This window comes from Cibotium barometz, chromosome 23 (genome assembly GCF_041138505.1).
Source record: "Cibotium barometz isolate CiBa-2024 chromosome 23, ASM4113850v1, whole genome shotgun sequence".
Taxonomy (NCBI): Eukaryota; Viridiplantae; Streptophyta; class Polypodiopsida; order Cyatheales; family Cibotiaceae; genus Cibotium; species Cibotium barometz.
Genome location: NC_141068.1, coordinates 52154008 through 52175896, shown reverse-complemented (window position 1 = coordinate 52175896; position 21889 = coordinate 52154008). Strand labels below are relative to the sequence as shown.

Here is a 21889-nt window from a genome sequence, read left to right as displayed (position 1 = left end):
ACTTGTGTATTATGGCTTTTTTTGCCATGGTCCTTGTGATTCTCCCAAATAGTTTTGTGTGCATCCCCCTTGAACAAAGTGTAGAATTTCAGATTTTGCCTTGCTAGCTACTTAGCCCATACAAGTTCTTGTGGCATTGTGCCTTTTTGGGTCACAAGTTCTTATGTTTTTGTAATGGACTCTTAACCCTTCTTGGAGCATGCATTTTTACCTAATTTACCCCAAAGTTGAGAGGTTCTTATACTGTTACTTATACCTTTTTTGGAAAAGTGTTCTTGTGGATCTCTCAATAAGGCTTACATTTAGAAGTTAATCTCTTCGTTTAGCAATTCATGTCCTTTGGGAAACCAGGTTGGTAACTTATTGAGATACTTCCTTTTGCTAAGGTGGCCAAATGTTATGGTTCTCTTGATTAAGCCCTTGAGCTTTAAGTACATAATTCGGTATCCAGCTTTGTTGGTTGCTATCACAAAATCCAACTCTTGAATCCAATGGCTTTTCAGTGTGGAGATTTTTACCCAACCATGGAGTACACCTTTGAGTAGATTGTACCCAACCATGGAGTACACCTTTGGGTATTGATCTAGCAAAAGGGATCTTGATGTCAGAAGATTTGATATTGTTTAGTTTCCTGATGATGAGGATTCCACCTCGTTCAGAGAAGAACCGTTTTTAATGTGAGGATTCTGTACAGTTGGGGGTTGATATGGTAAAAGCCAAGACTTCAGTTTGAATGGATGTCTTTGATGAGGTTAAAGGAATCTCGTCTTTCGTGACACTAACTCGTTTTCATTCATTCCTTCCCAGTTGGTGAGTCACCTCCTCCAACATAAATTGGAGGACAATTGTACTGAAAATGAAAATGAAAATGAAATGGAGAGAGAGAGAGAGAGAGAGAGAGAGAGAGAGAGAGAGCTTTTAAGAGATTTAGTGGTGAGAAAACAGTACTTGCACTCCTAAAAATATCTTAACAAAAATAGTGCACTTAAGATTCTGGGTGTCTATTAACATGATTGGCAAATCATTAGGGGAACCATAAAATAGATGGGCTTCTCAAGCACGTTCCGTGATGTGCTCAGAATCAAATTGCTGAATTGAGCTCCCTCCTCAAAAATTAATCTACATTATCTGGGAGAAGCAGAGCACTTTAATGCTCATCCGAGCAGCCTAGAATTTTGAGCTGTGAGATACTATGGAGCATTTTCCATCCAGCAATTTAATAAACAAGAAATCTGGATAAGAATGTAACGTGCGTTCGCTGAGGCAAACAAAATGTTGATGCATGTGCTAGCTTTTCAGGCATGATTTGAGATACGCATCTTCACCTTTTTATTTGAACCCAGTATCTCCCGTTCGGTGGCAGGCATGGACGCTATACCATTGAGCTACAGCCCACGAGGCATGCCCCTTCACCTTTGCCCTTGCGGACTAAAAGAATGGCTTTTGCATTGTGGAGTTTTTCTTCCCCGTCTCTTCATGCTGAGAAAATACCACTGATTTACCAGCTGCCTCATAGGGACTCTGCAGCCATTGCTTGAGTTGGCCAATTCAACCTTCAAAAACACATTATCTGGTTCACAATCACCAAAAGAGTGGTCTTGAAGACCAATGCCCATGCAGCAATGCTTTTGTTTGTAATGGCCCAAATCACCTGGCTAGCATCTCCATCACAGCCGATTACTTGGCATAGTTAACATGACAAGCCATGTCACCGGCTGCTTGGTATTTCAAGGCATAACCACAGCGAAATCTCCTCAATATCCTCTCTGAATTTACAGTGCCTTTTACTCATGGCCTACTAAAGCTGCCGAATTGCTGTAAAATAGTGATACACTCATCCGAAAGATTCCAAGGATGGCTGTTGAAGTAGTTTTGACAGCCTCTACCCCTAAATAAAATATAAGTCCAAATATTTAGCAACCTCTTGCAAAACCTACTGTAAGTGAGACTCAAGCCCTCCCAGGCATGCATACACAGCTTGAGTTCAAACTTCAAATGGGCTAAGATAATGTTACCTTCGCCGAGTGGAGCCTGAAGCAAGCCGATCCTGCTCCAGATGCCCCATCCGTGCAAGAAAGCTAGCACATTCGTAAAAAGCAGTTCCCTGCAAGGACCTTAGTGCCCTTGGTGGAAGTTCACTAGACAAGCTATGCTGTACAGCAGACTTCCTTTCCAACCTGAAACCATACATATAGGACTTAAAATGAAGGCAATAAATAGATGCTCCAAAGCACCTAGAGTGCGTAGAAACTAGATACGTGCTAACAGGTATATGCATGTAGACATAAAACGAAGGCAATCAATACCTTTTCAAATCTTGTTCCCAACAAGAAGGGCCGACGTCTTCAAATAGAACTTCTGCTGAATAAATTGATCCTTCATCTGTGGCCAGCTTGCCTAATGTACATGGATCATTCATTGCCAGCATCATATCTTTGGGTGAAACTGCATCTCTAAGCTCCGCAATGGAACTCGGGATTGCACAACAGTTTCGAATGGACAACTGGAGAGATTTATGTGCAAACTGTGCACAAGCCTGTAACCAGCTGCCGCATTCAGGATTCTCCCAACAAGAAGACATGAAAGTATCCTCCTCTAAAACCTGAATAGGAGTATCAATACATACCAATAGAAATTTTAGACACTCAAATACCTGGAGAAGTAAAAGAAAATAAGATTAAAAAGACCAGCATCAAGAGATACAATCAGAGTGAGCCATGACCAAAAACAAGACGCACCGTATGTTTAGGGCCGTGCACACACGACATGATGTCGCAGGCCGAAAGATTGTCTGTCAAATTAGATAAGGACATGACGGTTGAGAATGACTCTTTGGACGCTGAGCTTAACAGGAAACCACGTTCTTCCTTAGAATCTCGGAGTTGAGACCATAAGTTATAGATAGGTTCAGAGATACTATGGAAACTTGGAGGTGCAGCTTGGCCACGATCACTTCCAAGCTCCCCAAATGGATGCTCTGAAGTGAGTGATTGGCTTTCTTCAAGTCGGGATGCTTCTGAAGTCAGGGAAGTGTGTGGTAGTGTATCGGTTTCAACATCTGTAGCATTTGTAGAAGCTTCTTCAAGCACCCCAAGCCTTTGAAACTGGTTCTGCATGCCACCTAAATAAGTTGCCATTTTCTCAACCTCAACTGAAGATGATGCAATAACAGAATCTGTATCAATGGAAGCTCTTATTGATGAATTAGAATTCACGGGTTCAATGGAGCTATCATTTTTTGTGTTATCATGTTTGCTAGGTGTTTGAAGCACATCTTGATGGTGTTGTTCCTTACGAGTTGCACTCGACGTATCATCATCTGAATCAGACATTACGATTGAAAGCTGCCTTCTTATTTTCCTTCTCAAGATCGGCGATCGAGCCACCGTTTTGGCCTCTTTGAGATTCTTAACTGGAGTCTCCAGAAACTCAGATGCCTCAGCTGTCATAGTTTCACCTGCATTGTTCACCCCTTCCCACTCGTATGTGACAGCATCACCTGCTTTGTGAGGAGAGTCGAGCTTACAATGCCTCTTCATTTTTTTCTGCAATACCCTCCTCTTTACAACTTCCTGCTCAAATTTATTTTCTTTATCGCCGCTTAATTTTGTGTGTGTCTTCAAAACTGTTTCACTCAACTTACAAGCAACTGACTTAGTAACCTCACAAGGAAACTTCAGAGGAATATATGCAGGCCACAATCTGTGTTGAGCCTCCAGATTGAAAAGGTTTGCGGCTGTTGTAGAGTCAATTTTTTGAAACCTGCTGTTAGACTGCCTTCCAGCTTCCTTCTCATCCACCACGCTAGCATTTTCTTTCTGATTTCCTGTCTCTGAAGACCTTGCAAAACGTTGTCCCTGACACCAGAACTGAAGATAATTCAGCAATTTCCTTATATCATGATGGCACACCTTGACCATCTGCAATAAGAACTCTGGCCTGCACGTTATACCCTCTACAATGCAAACCTGAATCAAAACAAGCACAAAGTAAGCTAAGTTAACCAAGCCAACCTTCCTAGGACAATATCATAACTGTACTGAATGGCAGCTCTGAGCACAAAGCAAGGATACCAAGTATGCCAGAGCCACAAGCTCCTTAGTAGATGGTCTTTTGAATTTTAGCAGGTGTGCACCCAGGCTATGAGGAAGGCAAAGCTCCTTATCTGAAAACCAAAAGAAAAATGAAACATGCTCCACTTTAGTCAATCAGGTGATAAGCGTATGCTGATGCACAAGAACAAGCATATCCAACCCACCATTGCTTGTCAAAATTATAGGTCTTTTTGCAGTTGCAGCTACTTGAGCGACGGCTGCCATGAACCCACGGTCATCTTCAAAAACCATATCGACATCTTCAAACAGCAGGATGGTCATAGCCTTCTCGTCACATCCTGTAGACTCGTCATTTTCCCCCAGCTGTTCAGCTTCAGAAGCCAACCCTGCATTTGTGGATGGTACCACTCTCTTATTTGAATTTTTTGCATCGCTTTTTGCTGCAACATTACTACGCCTTTGCTTTTTATCTACTCGCTGTGATTTCTTTGCCTCCGTTGCATGTGAATTATCTGCATAAACATCTGTTTCAGCAGAAATGCTTCTCTTTATGGAGTAGGGAACAGTATCTGGCCCTGTGGTATCAGCTGACCTGTAAACACTCCAAATGTGTTAATACAGCTCATAAAAAAGGAAGCAGCACACTGCACTGCTGCTTTTTTGATATCATATAGGAGGTTCACTTTCACTTAATCCAAAAAAGAGAACAAGCCCAGCAGGTTTGAAAAAGAGAAATAGACCCAACATGTGCCTACGAAAAAGAACCTACCATGTACCTAAACGGTGAGACTCCATGGCCTCACTAAACTTTTGTTTTATGAGCGGTCCACTGCGATTATCAGAGCAATTAACCTGTCCAATAAATCCACGAGGATGAGCTCCAGCCTCCTCAGGGAAGCACTAACATGTCGTGCAAAACTAGCAAAAAACATTCAACATTGCCGATACCAAATGCTGTAACCACCACACAAAACATCAACGATCACAAAAAAGGCAACCTCAGGAAGCTTGCAAGAATCATAGAAAAAGCAGAGACTGTGTGCATGATCTCAAAAACAAGCATAGGCCAAAGTTATTATGTGTCTGAAACTCATGACCCTTGAAGTTTTGTTTCTTTAAAACATTATGGATATCGAAACTACGACCTCCAACTGAATCCACCATGTGCAATTGTTGTCTAGATTTACAGGCAAGTAGCATGATCTGGATGCAGCATAAGCCTTTGGACACGATACAACGCAGTGGAGCAACAAAAAATCACATTGAGATGATAGCTTGACATTGGTTTCCTTTGCTTTACTGCTCTCCAGTCCCCTCGTCCAAATTATAATAACCAAAAACTTGTTTTAAGCGAAAAAACCATTGAAATGAATCAAAACTTGAGCACCAGTTCACGCTCACGCGTTCTTACTCTGTAATGAGGCTAATCCCTCAGCTTTCACTTATCAATGCTGCAAAAAAAAAAAAAAAAAGGTGCCTGGGATAACGACCTTACAAGGATGCAGATAGAACACAAGAAAACATGCATGCCGAGAGTCCTACCGCCTCGATGGTAGAGAGAGCTATCCGCCGGTTACAGCATGGGAGATCGGCTGACCACACAGGTATACAAAGTGAGCATCTTATTTATGCAGCTGACACACTGGGACCCTTTGTTGCTCACCTCTTTAATAGGGCACTAGTGGAGGGCCTACCAGCTGAGTGGACTATGCACACCATCGTGCCTCTCCACAAAGCGGGAGACATGCTAGACCCCAGCAACTACAGGACTATCATGATTGGTCATACATTGGCCAAACTTTATGGCGCAGTGCTCAAGGCAGAGTTGAGCTCATATGCAGAGGAGGAGGGACATTCCGACGAGCTTTCTCCACTATTAGCAATATATTCACTCTGAGATGTCTAATTGACCAGGTTAGGGCGCGGGAGAAGAGATCATACTGCTGCTTTGTGGATTTCCGCAAAGCATTTGACACGATGCCACGAGAGAGACTCTTCCAGCGCCTATAGTCATTGGGGATCCCATCAGAGATGACTTGGGGCATCTATGCTTTATATGAGCAGGTCCTCGGGCGCATATACGATGCCCCCGGGCGATGTCTGATGTTATTGCTAGCACCATAGGTGTGAAGCAAGGATGCCCACTCTCTCCTAAACCGTTTGGGCTATACATCGATGAGGTGGCTGACTTCATTGGTCACGGTGATGGAGACGGGGTAGACATCTCAGGTACCACAGTCCACATTATGCTATATGCAGATGATATTATTCTGGTCTCTGAGTCGCGGATGGAACTACATCACCATCTCCATGCACTCGATGACTTCTGCACACAGAGGGGGCTTACAGTGAACCTTGGGAAAACCAAGGCCATGATTTTCCACACCTCAAAGCCAGTTCGACGACAAGCCAACTTCACACTAGCAGGAGGACAGGTAGAGGTGGTAGACTCGTATGTGTACCTGGGGATTACATTTACGACTCTGCCAGGAAGATTTATTATGGCACAGGCAGCCAAGGATAGACTCACACACACGAGGGTATGCAGCTCTGGCCATGATAGAGAGACAGTGTCACCAAGCACACTTCCAAGAGCCCCGCACGAAGGGGTGGTTGTTTGACACACTAGTCACCTGGGCTCGCCACCTCCACATGGTCTCAGATAGAGAGGCCTCAGATTCTCATGCTCTCACGGATGATCCGCAACAAACCCTCCATCCCACATGACATTGTCCGGACGGAGTTTGCTGCACCTCCTATGCTAGTAGAGGCCCTCTTCCAGACGATCTGCTTCATACAGAGGATCAGAGATATGCCATCACATCGACTCTCACACAGAGCTTTTGAGGCGTCCACGCAGCTCGCAAAGAGTGGAGATAGGAGATCATGGTATTCACAGATGATACACTGGCTCACTCAGCATGGTCTTGACATAGATCACCGGCCACCTTTCCAGTATGATATACATGCACCACACATCCAGCTCTCTCACAATGAGAGGAACAGAGTCCTTCAGCAGGATTTATGGCAGCGATACACTCAAGAGACTTGGATTACACCCAGTCAGCCTCTACCGCCGAAGATGCTATACTTCAAGGATCAGTTTATGCGTATCTCAGCGGATGGATTCATACAAAGACCTGGATACATGGATGTGTACATGCCTCACATTGCCCGAGTGGTGATTGGCCAGCTCAGAGTGTCATCACACCAGCTTGAGATTGAGGCAGGTAGGGCAGCACGGATCCCCATAGCAGAGAGGATATGAAGACTATGCCAGGAGGAGGTTGAGAGCGAGGAACATTATGTATGCAGATGCAGAGCATATAGTGCCATTAAAGAGAGATACACCACCATCTTCAGTGGACATCCCTCACTCCGCCAGATCATGGAGTCCGCAGACCAGCGCAGATTTGGCCAGTTCTTGCTAGAGAGAGCGCCAGAGAGACACAGCTACGGACTCATACCACAGGGAGAGGTGGGCGATAGCTCCAGCTCATTGTGCCTACCTTGACACAGGAGGGGGTTACACTTCGGCGCGCTGCGGACCTCCGAGCCAGACAGAGACCGAGAGCAGCAGGCTACCCAACTCCCAGACTACATCAGAGGGAGATCACAGAGATACGGGCTTGACATCAACACCATATCCAGGAGCGGCTAGCTCACTTACACTCACACCCGAAGATCATGCTCCGAGGTATTTTTGTCTCGCCATCGCCTATGTATCACATATTACACCCCCATTATGGTACTGGTTGGAGCTAGACAGATCTGCATTGCATTGTTGTATACCCTGCGCATATAGGTTGCATACTGAGCCTCTAGCAGTAGTGCTCCATCCATCACACCCCCCCCCCACTAGCTCAGTACTTTCATAGTTAATTTCATGTTCATTTTGTCCTTTTTTTTTCTGGACATCCAGAAGACATTGACAGTTGTACATTGATTTGTCTCATAGGTCGAGTTCGGCCTCTAGTAGACGTTAATACAGCTTTCTTTCTTTCTCTCTCTCTCTCTCTCTCCCTCAAACCATCGTCAAATCTTATATTTGAGAACACTCAAAGTGAGAGGCTCTCATTAGTGGAAAAGCACTTCATAGTCCTGCTGATCATTCTGTCGCAGAGCTTGAAACTGTTATGTAATGACTGACGTAATGATCAAAGGAAGTATACATACTCGTTGATCCGAGGTTGTGCAAACGCCTTAGAATTACAATCCAGCCATATTGTCCATATTGCCAAATTCTCTCCTACCAAGAGTATTCCGTGAGGCATCTCGTTTTAAGGCAATTTGCTTTGCCATATCTTTCCCAAATTACCTTTCCACCAGCCTAAAGACGTGTTCATATGCCACACCTGATCCGCATGTCCCTTTATCCATGGCTATGAAAGCAGTAACCTATATGCCCTTGCCGTTGTCAGTCCACAAAGAGAAAACTCTGTAATATAACCTGATCAGTTGTTCTTTAGCAGCAGCGAATCATCTTGTCGTTGCCCAACCGATATATACAACAAACCCCCATGTCCTGCTAGCTAAGCATCAGGTGCTCTTAGCTTTCAGGCATTTTTCTCTATGGAAAGGTTCGGCAACTTCTGGTCTTGAACCCCCAGGAGGACTCCATGGTAGACGCTCCATCATCCTTGACTGAGGCCGCCGTCCTTGCCTCTCTTTTTCACAAGCGGACCTCCAACTCCTCGCTTCTTTGGAGGCCTCCACCTTGGTATACAAGATTGCGGGTAGCCGCCCAATGCGCTGATATTTCAATGATCTGCTACATGCAAGCCTTCTTGGAGCACCTGGAAAGATCACTGATATTCATCCCTTGGGGCATGGCTACTATTACGTTGAGTTCGATTCGCCTGCAGCTCGAACAGAGTCATGCAACTGAGCCCCATCGCACTGCGCATGGCCCAGGCCTTCTTTGCGAGGTGGCAACATGGCTTCCACCCAGCGTCCAACCCTTTGGCTGGCATCCCATGCTTTCCCTTGACAATCTGCTTTCCAGGTCTCAGGAAGGAATACCTTCCTCTCCTCCCAGTGATAGGTGGTGTTATCGGAAGAGTGATGGAATCCCCCCCCCAACCACTGCTTTGGTTCTTGCCCATACGGCTGGGATTCCATCCCTTCATATCTGCATAGCCCCTCTGGAGGCGCCGCATGCCATATCGCTTCCTTGCCTTTGGGGGAACCCTATTTTGCAGAGACTTGAGTACTCTGGCCTCCCAGGCCAATGTTTTTCATCTACCGACAGATGGGACACCTTGCTAGAGCTTTCCTCATCGGCAGTTGGTCACAATCCTCTAGACAGCTGTGACATGCAGAAGGACATTAGGCAGCAAGGATGGCTATCCATCCTAGGAATAAATACGCCCCTTTTTAACGGTTCCATGTGAGAAACCATCACCATCCCTCACTCATGAAGGTGGATCCTGGCTGGTGGGAGAGGTTATCATCTCCAACCTAGCTTATGTGTAAGAAAGCAGCTTACTAATAGAACAAAATTAGATTAATAATAAAAGTGTGACACTATTCCAAGCTTGGCAGAGAAATTCCTTCCACTCCTACGTGCAGTTCTTATCATCACACAATTTTCTGGTAAACATCATCAATTTTGTTGTATTTCAGCAAAAAGACTAGCATTACTAATCCATATGTCAATCAAAAAGTCAAGAAATTATGGCAAGAAAGGAGAGCAAACCTCAATAACTGTGTAACCATGTGCCCTTGCACAAGCGTAGATGGTGGTTGTCTTTCCACACTACAAAATTTTTCACCACCAAGATGTCAATTAAATTTTATGCGAAGGTAACAACACAACTGTAATGAAAATCATTGAAAGGCATACAGTGCCATACAATACCTTTGAAATCTAGCTACAACTTAAACCGCCAAACCACATGCAAATTTCCATTAAAGAAACACAGACGCTTGAGAGCTATCAAATCTCTTGCAATCATAGGTATTGTCTATCAATCAAACTTGTACCTGTAAAGTATTTGACATGATCCCAAACAGCAACAAGAGCATCACTTTGATAAATGAATGCTAACAAGATAAAAGATATGAGTGACTTCATTTGACACCTGGCCCAATGTCATGATCAGGTCACATGGCTCCCCACACTTATTCGGGCTTGTGCTCTGAGAAAGGCTTGTTCTCAAGCTAAGAATAAGATACATGCTAGCATCTCTTTTCGGGTGCAAGATACAGGCTTGCATCTTTGTTGAATGCAAGAGAGGCATACATCACTGTTAAGTCAGGATAGGTCCACACCTGTGATGAGAGGAAGAGAACATTGCTTTGTAAAGATGGGAGATCTGTGTTAATCTACAATTCATAGCAAGGATATTACTGGAATTTTAAGTTTTGCAATAGACCCCCTAACACATAAAATCTGTAGGTAAGAGCATGGCTAGCCTGTGCTGGAAAATGTGAGCTAGAATTTGCAATTTTATGGGTTTTGCAGGCCACCATAAAGTTTTATATTTAAAACTGGAGAGATGCCAACATTTTATTCTCTCCCAGACTATCAAACACATGCTTGAGAAGGGGTAGAAGAAGTCTGTATAGATGGGCCTGCAACTTCAGCTATAGGCTGCAAAAGCTGTATGGCAAGTTGGAAAGAGCTGTGCGGCTGACTGCACAGGCTGTACCACAGCTCTGGGACTATACCACCAGTGCATGCATGGATTGTTCAGGTCATCATTGTACATTCTGTGCATGTGTGGGCTGGCAGCATCAGCAGCTGTACGACTGCAAGTGCATGTCTGAAGTCAGCTGCACGGCCTGTGTGACGTACATGAGCTGTGCACGCATGGGCAGTAGCTGTATGAGTTACAACGCATGCTGGCTGCCCCTTCCCTCTAAATAGAGGCTGGTGTTCCCCACTGAAGAAGGCTCCTGTTCCTTGGCATCGTAAATGATATGTTTGGTTTGCTGCTCCAACAGTCGGCAGATATTCAATTATATTTGCTAATTTAATCCATCACCTTCAGTCCTCCTTCCTAGCTTCAGTGACCAAAGTGCCCCCCAGGTACAGTTTACAAATTGTAGAGAGAAAAAAAGATTGCATTAGCATCTAAGAACGACCCAAAGGGTCAATGAGACAAAGAATACATGTAATCCATGAGTAAACTGTCTGTCAATAAAACATGAAAATGAAAAAAAAATCTGCCAAAGGAAACCGGACCCACATACTACACGGGCCCTGTATATACGATGATGCGGGCAGAACTCATCTTCTGCCACCCTCCTCATGAATGGAGTACAAGGCATCAATGCCCACCTCCCAAGGCCATGCCTCTCTATAGCACCAAAGAGACCAGGGATTTATTCATGTCTTCCGGGTGCTGAAACGGCCCAGAGACCCATGATGATACAATATGTGTGAGTACTGTGGTGGAAGACGCATACCACATCCACTATAACCTCCACAAAGCATATGGTAAACAAAAATAACACAATCGTCCAAGAATGCATTTGAGGAGTTATAGAGGCCCAAAGAGAATGCAGAGGGTGGTATATCAGTAAAGGGCCTTATTCTACCACATAGGATTAGTCACATGGCTCATTGATTCAAGACCCCACATGTAGGACATCCCAGAAAATGCTGCTCTATATGCTACCCATAGGATAGCATAGAGAGGAATTATAGAGGCCCAAGAGAATGCAGAGGGTGGTTGAGGAGTTATAGAGGCCCAAAGAGAATGCAGAGGGTGGTATATCAGTAAAGGCCCTTATTCTACAACATAAGGATTAGTCACATGGCTCGTCGATTCAAGACCCCGTATGTTCAATGAGGACATCCCAGAAAATGCTGCTCTCCATGCTACCCATAGGATAGTACACAACATGACTCTAGCACAAGTCCCCACTCTCCATTCAATCCAAATCACTCAGCAATGGACTCAGCATGAGAAGTAAACTTTTGAGCCAGATTTGGAGGGCAAGATGCATAGAGATCATTACCAGCACTCAAGCAGTCAATATGCAGTCACAGTTTATCATCGCGTCTGATACTGCTCACTATTTCTGCTATCTTCAGCAAGATTGAAATCTTTATAAGTTGGCAAAGTCCAGACAGACTGCTTTTATGAGCAATTAGGGTAACTGCTATTGGGATTATATTGCATTATAATCTTCCTGATAAATCGACTTTGGCAAAGTGCTTGTGTTTTAAGGTGCCAGTTTGAATGACTTGCACATTCCGTTTTACTTGATAAAAGTCTCCACTTTAAGGAAAAACTCATTGCAGCAAACCTTCCTTTGATAAAGCCTTTGTAGACGATCAAAAAAAAGAGAGAGAAAGAAGCCACACACCCCAACAGGCCCAGCCAAAAACAGAACATTTTGTAGCACATTATCTTCTATTGGATTGCCATCAGAATCCGAATCCTCCTCAAACCATCCTCCATCCTCATCACAATCATCACCGTTAGCAATACTTTTATGGGTCATGTTTCCCTCTAATGATCCCATCGCTGAAGCACTTCTAGTTTTCCAGCTTTGGAGCCAAGCATTCAAATATCTGACCGTTTCCCTATTCCCGCAAACCTGCATCCAACTAAACATGTTGGAGATTTCAAAGGCAATACTGAACACTTCAGATCTTAGAATAAAAGGCTACTTCTATGAGAAACTTTCCATGCAGGAAGTTGGACCTGTTCAGGTGATTGTGGTTGGTATACATCTGTCCATAACAAATTTTTTGTAGAGCTTCCTGCTTCTGTGTAGCTAGATGTCATGTCTGAGGATCCACCCGAGCATCCTCTAATACGATCAGAATAACAAAATTTCAACCTGTTAACAAACAGAAAAGAATTGATGTCAGATGAATATCTGACACCTCTGAACTCAATAATTTTGATCAGTTAAGATCCCACTCAAGATCATTCACACAGCTATGAAGAAAGACAATGAAAAGCTGCCTCACAGGACAAGCTCTGAAAAGGTGCACGAAAATGAGGTGCTTTTGTTTTCCTTTTTTTACAAGCCAACCAGGCATCGGCACTGCCTAGCTGGCATGTCATTGAAGATCACTGTACAGGCATGTTTGCATCACATCCCAAAGGGCTGTGCCATTGTACCATATGTGCAAGCTGTTCGATATGGCAGGTCAGCATATTTGCATCCAAAGCTTTATAGGATCACAGAAACAAAGTTTGAAATCTTTATGATACCAAGCAGAGGCTGATTGGCCATCGTTAAGAAAAGCTTTTGGATTCACTATTTTGTTTAAAGTACATACTTGATTTGGATTCACTATTTTGTTTAAAGTACATACTTGATTTGGATGAACAGATGACCACGACTACAGTAACTTGGGCAGCGGAAACCCTTGTTTATATATGCTTGTATGGATAAACTAGCATACACCTTGTACTCTACAGAGATGCCTAAGCATTATAACTATTTTTTTACTGTGTTGTCTTCTATCTTTTGTGACTTGGTGCCAAAGCACAGTCCTGCCTGGGAAAAAATAGCTTATGTTTTTACTGTATAGGGTGAGAGAAAACAAGAGTCCTGGGGAAGAAGAAGAAGAAGAAGGGTGGACACTGGAAAGAGGCCAAACTACATCACCTGTCCTCCAAGTAAGCCAGGGAGAACACAAAATCATCTTTATCTGCTGTTCCCTCATCCATACTTTCATTGTCATGATCCTGGTTACAGATAGGAAAATGTAAGCAGTAAGTTGTCCATCCTTTAGCTGATGCAGACAGTACCATCTTTCTTAGGATACCAAAAAACTCTGGAATGTTGCATGAAGAGGATCAGAAGCAGGTTTACTTACCTTCAAGAAAGTTACTAGTGGCTCAAGGACATTGTCAACCGATGGCCCTCGTGGTCTCTGTTCCCTCCTGCACAGATTGAGACATTGACCTTAAAAATGAAAGTTAAATTTTTCTTGCTAAAAAAGTATTTAAGAAATTGATCTCTGAAGCATTGCTGAAATTACCCCCTTAATGTCCCAAACCGCTCGCCCAAGAGGGGTATTCTCAAAAGACTACCAAGTTCTTTGGTAGAGAATCCAAAACATCCTGCTTTGGGGAGAGATTCATCCACCTTCCACTGCTGCAGGATCCCTGTAAAATTCCAGCTTTGCCTACCTGGTTCGCACACCTCCACCTACACATTAGGCATAAATAAAAAGTTCTTTAACCATTGCAAAAGACCAGAATTTCAGATACAAAAAGTAATGCCTTTGCAAGACATAACCCAAGAGACCATGGTAAAGCTTAGTTTCAAGGTAGCTTAGTTTCAAGGTAAGCATTGAAAAAGACCAGAATTTCAGATACAAAAAGGAATGCCTTTGCAAGACATAACCCAAGAGACCATGCTAAAGCTTAGTTTCATGGTAAGCGAGTGAATTGCCATATAGGACTTCAGCAAATTTAATGATGAACGTCAACCTCTAGAAAAAGAAACAATTACAGTTACAACATTACCTCTGGTAACTGAGTGATATGGAAAGGTGGGGCTGGAGCCAATTCTTCACCTTCTAAGAATGATGCTTGGTGTGAAGTAGGAACATCCCCAGTAATACCAAGATGTATCAATACCCGCTGTCCAACTTTGTGCTGGGAGAAAAAAGGATGAGCTGGTTTCCCAGCACAAAGCTGTGCATTTTCCTGAAAGAAAGTAATCATAGGCACAAGCTTTTTGTTCAAAATAAATGGCAGCTGGCTAGCTACATGTATTGGTACCAGATGATAAATGGCAGCTGGCTAACTACATACATTGGTGCCAGATTGTGTCATACCTCTGCTGCAAGCTTTGCCTCCATCCAAAGATCAAACTCGAAAAGAGAGCTTCCATCACTTTTTTCTGCCTTAGTTGGACTCTCAAATTTCACCATGGCCTCTCTATTCAGCATTTGTTTCTGCTTCTTCGAAGCTGGTTTGAAAAAATCTAAACCCACAATGGCAAAGTCAACCAAGAGGGCTTTGTCACTTCAAACATAAAAGCCCAAGATAGCATCTCTCACCTTCACAAAACAAAACAAATCTGCCTTTGTTTTTATTGGATGGATAAGCTGTAAGCAAACGCTGTAGGTATTTAGCTCACTAGGTTGGATGTTACATGAACAACAGACATAACTGAGCTGGCATTAGGTTTACACTTAAAAGGCAGGAACAAGTTTAGGGGCTCCTGAGGTTATAACTGACTCTTCAGTTACTTACAGCATGTGACAGTGTGAAAGTGTGACGCACCTTGGTCCCTTGGTGGTCGGACTGGTGGCTGGGCTGAACAGTGGGCAGGTGCCCAAATATAAACATGGTGGCCATTTTTTGGGGGTTTTTCAGGCTGACCAGTTCACAGTGAGCCCACGACCACCTTGAACCAGGCCGACCAGCATTTGGCAGCATTGATGGCCCTATATCCACCCCCCTGAGGTAATAACTGCTCTTTGGTTAGTTATGGCATGGGACTGTGAAACTGTGACGCGTCACACACCCCCGTCCCATAGTGGTGGCTGGGTGGCCGACCACTATGGGATGGGCTGGGTGGCCGGGCTGCACAAGGACGGGCAGCCCACGACAAACAGCAGCAAACGGGTGGACTATGGTGTCAGGCAAAATTTTGTAAGGTGTTTTGGGCTCGTGTACATATGGGATGTATAGCATGTAAAAAAAGCTTTGCCCTGAATGCCCTGGCAGGTGTACAGAGTGGATGGTTTTGTAGTAGGCTAGTACATGCATGTTTTTTTTTGGGAGCAGGTGCTCGAGGTTTGAAGCTTTTTTTCATTGCAGCAGTGTATGGCTACCAGTGGGAAACGACCTTATGATAGGCGGTGCTCTATGGTGGGGATGAAAGGCATAAATGGCATTAGTGGGGATGTGGTTTAAGGCAGTGTGAACAGCCTTAAACAATATAAAATTTAACATGTGAAGGAGAGGCTTTAAGATTCTAGAAAGGAGCGAAGGTGGCGGCCATCAACAACATATGAAAAATTGCCCTCACCACGTGAGAAGAAGATGGAAAGGGACTACGTGGCTTCAAAAGGATGAGCCTGCTGTATGGAGGAGGAGGGAATCCAGGAGAAGAGCGGAAGGAGAGTCGCCAGGTCGAGGGCATCAACAGAAAACAGGCGGGGGACTGCAGAGTGCAGCGAAGGAGAGAAAAAGGCCGATTGTGGGCAAAAAGGAGAGTTGAGTTTTCCTTGGGGAGCCGACTCTAGTAGCAGAGAGTCTTGGAGGTATTGCTAGTTGGCGCGACGGCTACAGCGAAGTAGAGTGAAGAAGATGACGCCAACTGCAGTGAAGCAGTGAAGGAGGGGGAGGCACGTCGACAGCAGAGAGGAAGCAAGAGGTGGTGTCGACTGCAATGAAAGGGAAAAGAAGAGCACGTCAGCAGCGAAAGCACCAGAGGAGAAAAACGCTGACGGCAGTAAGCAGAAACAGTGAGGGAGAACGTAGACAGAGTGAAACTAAGAAAAGGTGGTGGCGTCCACCGCAACAAAAGCGCAGTAGAGGAGGGGAGGAAGGCGTCCACTGCAACAAAAAAAGCGAAGCTGAAGAAGTTGGCGTCCACTGCAGAGAAGAAGGGAGCACGTGGACTGCAGGCAAAAGCAGAGGAGAAGTGGTGGCGGCAATTGCAGGCCAGGAGCGAGGACGAGTAGTGGAAGTAGGTCGTTGTGGGCTTCCCCTCGTTTCTCTCTCTCTCTCTCTCTTCGCAAGAGAGAAGCGATCATCATGGTGTGAAGCTGAAGGTGGTTTGTTGAGGTAGTGATAGTGATTGTGTATGTGAGGTGGAAGACGATGCCAAGTACAACTGGGGATGGCACGTTTCAAAGGGATCTTGAGAGCAAGCTGCAGAGGTGTGAGTGAAAGTTGTTTTGTTGGGTTGCAGCTGCTACTGCAAAGGAGAGAGGTGGTTGTTCTTGTTTGTATTATTGCCTCTGAGTGCAGAATATGAGTGTGTGTGTTGTTAGGATGCTACGGCTGGTGTCTGAGGGCTGCTGGAGGGCTGAGGTGATGATGTTCTAAGAAGAGGTGAGAGAGGGATTAGCCAAGATGAATGGGGGACAGTCTTGTGAGTATACATCTTGTGTGTTGATGTGAAGGTGTCGTGTATGTGAGATGGTTGTGTGAGGAAAAGCTTCTGTGTCGGAAGAAGCTTGTATGAAGTGTTGACTGGGAATTCAAGGATGAATGATATTGGTGATGTATCGGGCTATGGTTGTGTGTTGGTATCCTATGTGTGTTGATTTGCAGGAGAAGGCATGATTGACGTGTTTGGTGGTGTAGTCCACGGGTTTACACTCTCACAGTGCACTTTGTGCCAGCCTTCGATTACCTCGTCATGCACACAGTGGAAGTGTATGTGTTTGCTGGGTGTTTACTTTGACTATGGTGCCCCTGTTTTGTGCTAGTGATTCCAAGGTTGGGGGAGTGGGAAGCTATAGAGGCCTGTCTCCGTGTTCTTTTTTCCACTCCACATATGGCAGTCCCTTTTTTTCTTTTTTGGGGAGGGGGGGGAAGTGTGCTGAGCAACCAGCTCACAACTAGCCCACAACCACCTTGAAGAAGCAGGCCAACAAGCATTTGGCAGGGTTGATAGCCCTATAAGCCAATCCCCCCAACCTATACTTATCAATCATCACCCTTCCTTCTTCAACAGTTGAGCAGCCCGGGTGCTCGTGATCACGTGTTCGAAGGCAGGGTGCAGCATACGTCCACCAGCATTTGGAAAAAGCTTTAGCATTTCCTCAACTTGGGCTTCATCTGCAATTGGTCACCTTTTGGCTTATGTTTACAGTTATTTGAAACATTCAATGTATTTTGAAGCACTGCTTACACACCAAGATAGAGCTTAGCATTAGTTTTCTGAAGTGCTTGCATTTTGTGTGTTTTCAATCTTCCAGTCATTTCCTCTCTATTAAACGCTTGCCATGTAGCCAATAGTCTTATATTTGGTATCAGAACCTAGGGTTCTTACAAATGTTACTGCTTGTGTTGATTGCCTAGTAAGGATTAGATGGTAGAGTCAAGGGCCCATAGTCAGGTTTGGCAAAGGTTCTCTTTTGGGTACCCTTTGCTTCTTTCTAGTTTTCATCCTTCTTCACTTATGGCCATGGATAAGCAGATTGCAGCTTTGACATGTGCACTGTCTAAGTAGGTATCTAAGCACGTGATGGCTCTCCAACAAGGGTTCACTACTCCGACAGCAGCTGTCTGGCAAGGGCTCCACCTTCGGCCATCGACTTGACAGGCAGCTGGGACTCCTGGAAAGTGAAGGATGAGCACGAGAGTGAGGGGACACTCCAAGCATCACTCTAGATCTGAGGAGAGGAGCCGCTCGAGTCATCACAATAGCCACCACAAAAGTCGACAACAACTTCATCGGGATGATCATCATGGAAGACAACCACTCTGCTAACCCTAACTGACCTACTGTCGATGCTGATGGAAATTGTCATGCGAGCGGGGACTCTTGTGGCGATTGTAGTGTTGGCTCTCACAACAATGGTTATGGTGACTTTGTGTGTAGTAGTAGAGAGAGAGTGAGAGATGTAACAAACTGAGAGAGGCACAGTAATTGCACGATGACTCAATGGTACTTTGATTGATGATTTTTAAGCTTAAAGACTACAACACTTTTATAGGCTATAAGAGCCTTAGCTGTTGACCATAGTTGTTGGTGTACAGTTGTACTGTACAGTACGGTACGATATCGTATGGGAATTTAACGTATTGTATGAAATTTTGGACTACGATATGGTAAAGTACGGTTTTTTTAAGAAAAGATTTATGAATTTATAGATTATCAATTTGAAAGGATAGAGAGCTCAGAGGTTGTTACAAGCCAAAATTCCATTAAAAACAAGTTACAAACAAACGTACAAAGCAAAGAATTCAACCATCCCAAACAGGTGACTTCCAATATCCCATACCATATAACGCATGTGTCAACTCTTCCTCAATGAAGGGGAGATCATGTCTCAAAGGAGATTCATTGTCAACAATGTAATGCACACAATGTAAGAAAAATTTTCGAGCATCGTGAACATCATATTCCATAGGAGATGAACTCTAAAGTGTGTTGATAATGATTGACACATTCAGTTGCAAGCTCCATTTTTGTGGATGTCCATGTGCCATCAAATTTATTAACACGCACTATTTTATGTCTCTGCCTATCAGCACGCAAGCTTTTGAAGAATGGTTTGGATGAGAAACCCTAATCTTGGAGTTGCTTACATCTTGATCGGATTTGCATTCTATATCTTTCTTTGTTGATTCACAGAGACACGCTTTGGCGTCACATAACACATTTTGTTGATCTTGCGTAAGAGTTCGAAGATGGGTGAGTGTCATGAGCAATTGGATTTGTCGCTTAGCCACTTCAACTGTTTGCCTGGCATCAGCAACATAGTACATGCCATAGTCAACAATCACTTTCTGCAATCGTTGCACAAAACGAAACCAAGCAGTGTCAATATCATCTAATAACTAGGCAAAAAGCAGAGAAATGGCATCATTTACTAAAGCTCTGAAGGCGAGAGATAGATGTTATTTATGTGTAACAGTCTCTGATGCTGTAGAGGAGGTTCCCATAAGGGCATATGAATATAAAGCCAACCATAGTGGTGAATGATCAGAGAATGTTGAGGCATGGTCAACCCAAAGCTTGCATGAAAAGGAGTCGTACTGTTGAGTATGTAACAAATACTATCTATCCAATTTGGCCCAATATTGAGTGAGAGCATTATGGCAATAAGTGAATCCTGGAATTCCAGCCATTGTAGAAAGCCAAAGATCAGAGGCATCCTTTTGCAAAATGAAATTGTCCCAAGTGTAACATATGAGAAAAGCCATATGTATTATCCTCCCTTTGTGGAGAGTTAGTAAAACCTCCACAAACAAAAGCGTCTATCAACTAGGGATAGGAATTGAAGAAATTCCAAATCCTTTGCCGCTCATGGGAAGATTGAGATGCCTACACTCCTGCAAACTGAAAAATTTCACCCTACAAAATACATTGCACAATCAAACATCGGCCCAATGAATCATTATATTCCAATGTTGGCTCCAGTTCATGTCGCAAAAGAAAAGCAACACTCTAGAATTGTTTCCTTCCAGGCATAGAAAATGTCATATCCAACAAAATGGCCAAACTGGCCACCATACACATGCTGATTGTGTTCTTGCAAACAAGCTATATCTAGTCTCGTCGTACGTACATAATCCCATAGACATCTCCATTTATGAGGATTGCAAATACCCTGTACATTATAGGTAACACACTTTATTGGAAGCATCTTATGTACATGACAGTGAAATGAGAGGATTTAGCTCCCATCCATATGCACAGATCCCTCTGGATCCCGCAATACATTCCACATAACATCATGCTTATCAAAGAGTTGAGTACCTCCAATACAAACTTGAACCCAATTATGTGAGACCGCATTGGCAACAGGATCCGCTTTTGCATTGAGAACATTAACCACTAAAAAATCCACATTGTGGGCTACATTCTCTTGACTCTGGGTCCAATTACAGGTTTTGTACGAAGGCGCCTTGAAAGACTTTTTCGGGGCAATAAAACCATCTTGATCCACTATACTTTTCCCTATAGACTTGGCAGATGGCACAGCCTTGCTGGTGGAAGCTTGCTGATTAACTACGAGCAATGAGCCTCTCAATTTTTCTTGTTGCTTAGCCAAAGTAGATAAGGGCGACACAAGAATGGCAATTGCAAGAGAATTAGAAGGTGAAACTAATGCCACCGGAGGCTGGGCCACAACTGGTGGTTTATGAATGACAATAGGACATTTATTGAAGATATGCCCAAGTTGTTTACATTTAAAGCATGCACCAACAAAAGTGTCCCAAATAAGCTCATAGTTCCGATGGCCAATCCCAAGTTGTCTATTATAAGTACATTTTCTTCCAATAGAGACTGAGGGAACAATAGGCCTAGTTGTATCCTAGAGAATCATAAAACGATTTCCATCTTCAGTAGGTCGAAGAGGACAAATGACCTTACCCAATGAAGCAGCCAACATACCCAAATGTTCATGGAAATATTCTAGGAAATGCTTCACTGTTGTGACCCACACCGGGCATTTATGCTTAATGACACTCTCATAGTCCTTATTCGCCAGCCATGACAATACATGAACCAACTAAGTGCCAAACATGAGAGGTGACTTTTCCACCAAAGCTACTCTGTGTTTAGGTTCTTTAAAAAGAACCTCATAAAATCCTCTGGTAGCCCAATACACACCATCAACTACATTTCCTTGCAATTCTAATTTGATCCATTGTGCCATCTCAGTCGATATCAAACTGGAAATCGAGATCCGGCAATTGCCATTCCTTTTTACTGTCCACAAAGTCATCAATCAGTATATCATGAACAAAATGTTCATCACAAGATAACTCTTGGAGAGATTTGGCAAGCTCAGTACAGAGAACCTTGTTCCTGTGCTCATCATTCTTGTGAGCATGATGGCAAACCTTGATATTCATATTTTGATCTGAAGCCAACTGGTCTGGAGAAGAGGCCATGCTGAACCATGCATTGAAGAGATACAAATTGTTCACTGTACACAGACCCATATACACACCCTCCCTTTCTATGGGGGTCCCTTCATCAGGAGCTGCAGAGAGCCATGGTTGGAGGCTCAGTGGATACTCTTTTCGTTCAGGGGCATCATCTTTCAGCAGGATGTACCCATAGATGCAGGAAAGTCTTGCCCCAACAGTCACACTTTTGGCCCCAAGGGGTGCCAGGGAGGCGTGTGCATCTCAGTCACTGAACAGCTGCTTCCATCAGTATTGGATTCATGCACCATTGTTCAGGGCAGAGCCCAGTGGGTTATCATC

General features: G+C 44.0%; 1 protein-coding gene across 3 annotated transcripts in view; it reads right to left on the bottom strand.

Annotated features, from left to right (window-relative positions):
- Positions 1 to 957: 957 nt before the first annotated feature.
- Positions 958 to 21889, bottom strand: part of LOC147626078 (uncharacterized) — a 79253-nt gene continuing 58321 nt past the window's right edge. For 2 of the 3 annotated variants that reach the window (XM_086817644.1, XM_086817642.1), the window contains exons 5-19: positions 14815 to 14963; positions 14501 to 14683; positions 14011 to 14180; positions 13846 to 13912; positions 13635 to 13714; positions 12716 to 12854; positions 12375 to 12608; positions 9754 to 9813; positions 4825 to 4907; positions 4259 to 4647; positions 4074 to 4165; positions 2739 to 3968; positions 2307 to 2602; positions 2016 to 2177; positions 958 to 1888 (exon numbers count right to left, since the gene is read on the bottom strand). In XM_086817644.1, coding sequence (XP_086673770.1) covers positions 1789 to 1888; positions 2016 to 2177; positions 2307 to 2602; positions 2739 to 3968; positions 4074 to 4165; positions 4259 to 4647; positions 4825 to 4907; positions 9754 to 9813; positions 12375 to 12608; positions 12716 to 12854; positions 13635 to 13714; positions 13846 to 13912; positions 14011 to 14180; positions 14501 to 14683; positions 14815 to 14963 — 3434 coding nt within the window. In that variant the 3' untranslated portion in view covers positions 958 to 1788. The remainder of the gene's footprint in view (positions 1889 to 2015; positions 2178 to 2306; positions 2603 to 2738; positions 3969 to 4073; positions 4166 to 4258; positions 4648 to 4824; positions 4908 to 9753; positions 9814 to 12374; positions 12609 to 12715; positions 12855 to 13634; positions 13715 to 13845; positions 13913 to 14010; positions 14181 to 14500; positions 14684 to 14814; positions 14964 to 21889) is intronic. The other variant, XR_015268771.1, reaches the window with a different exon arrangement.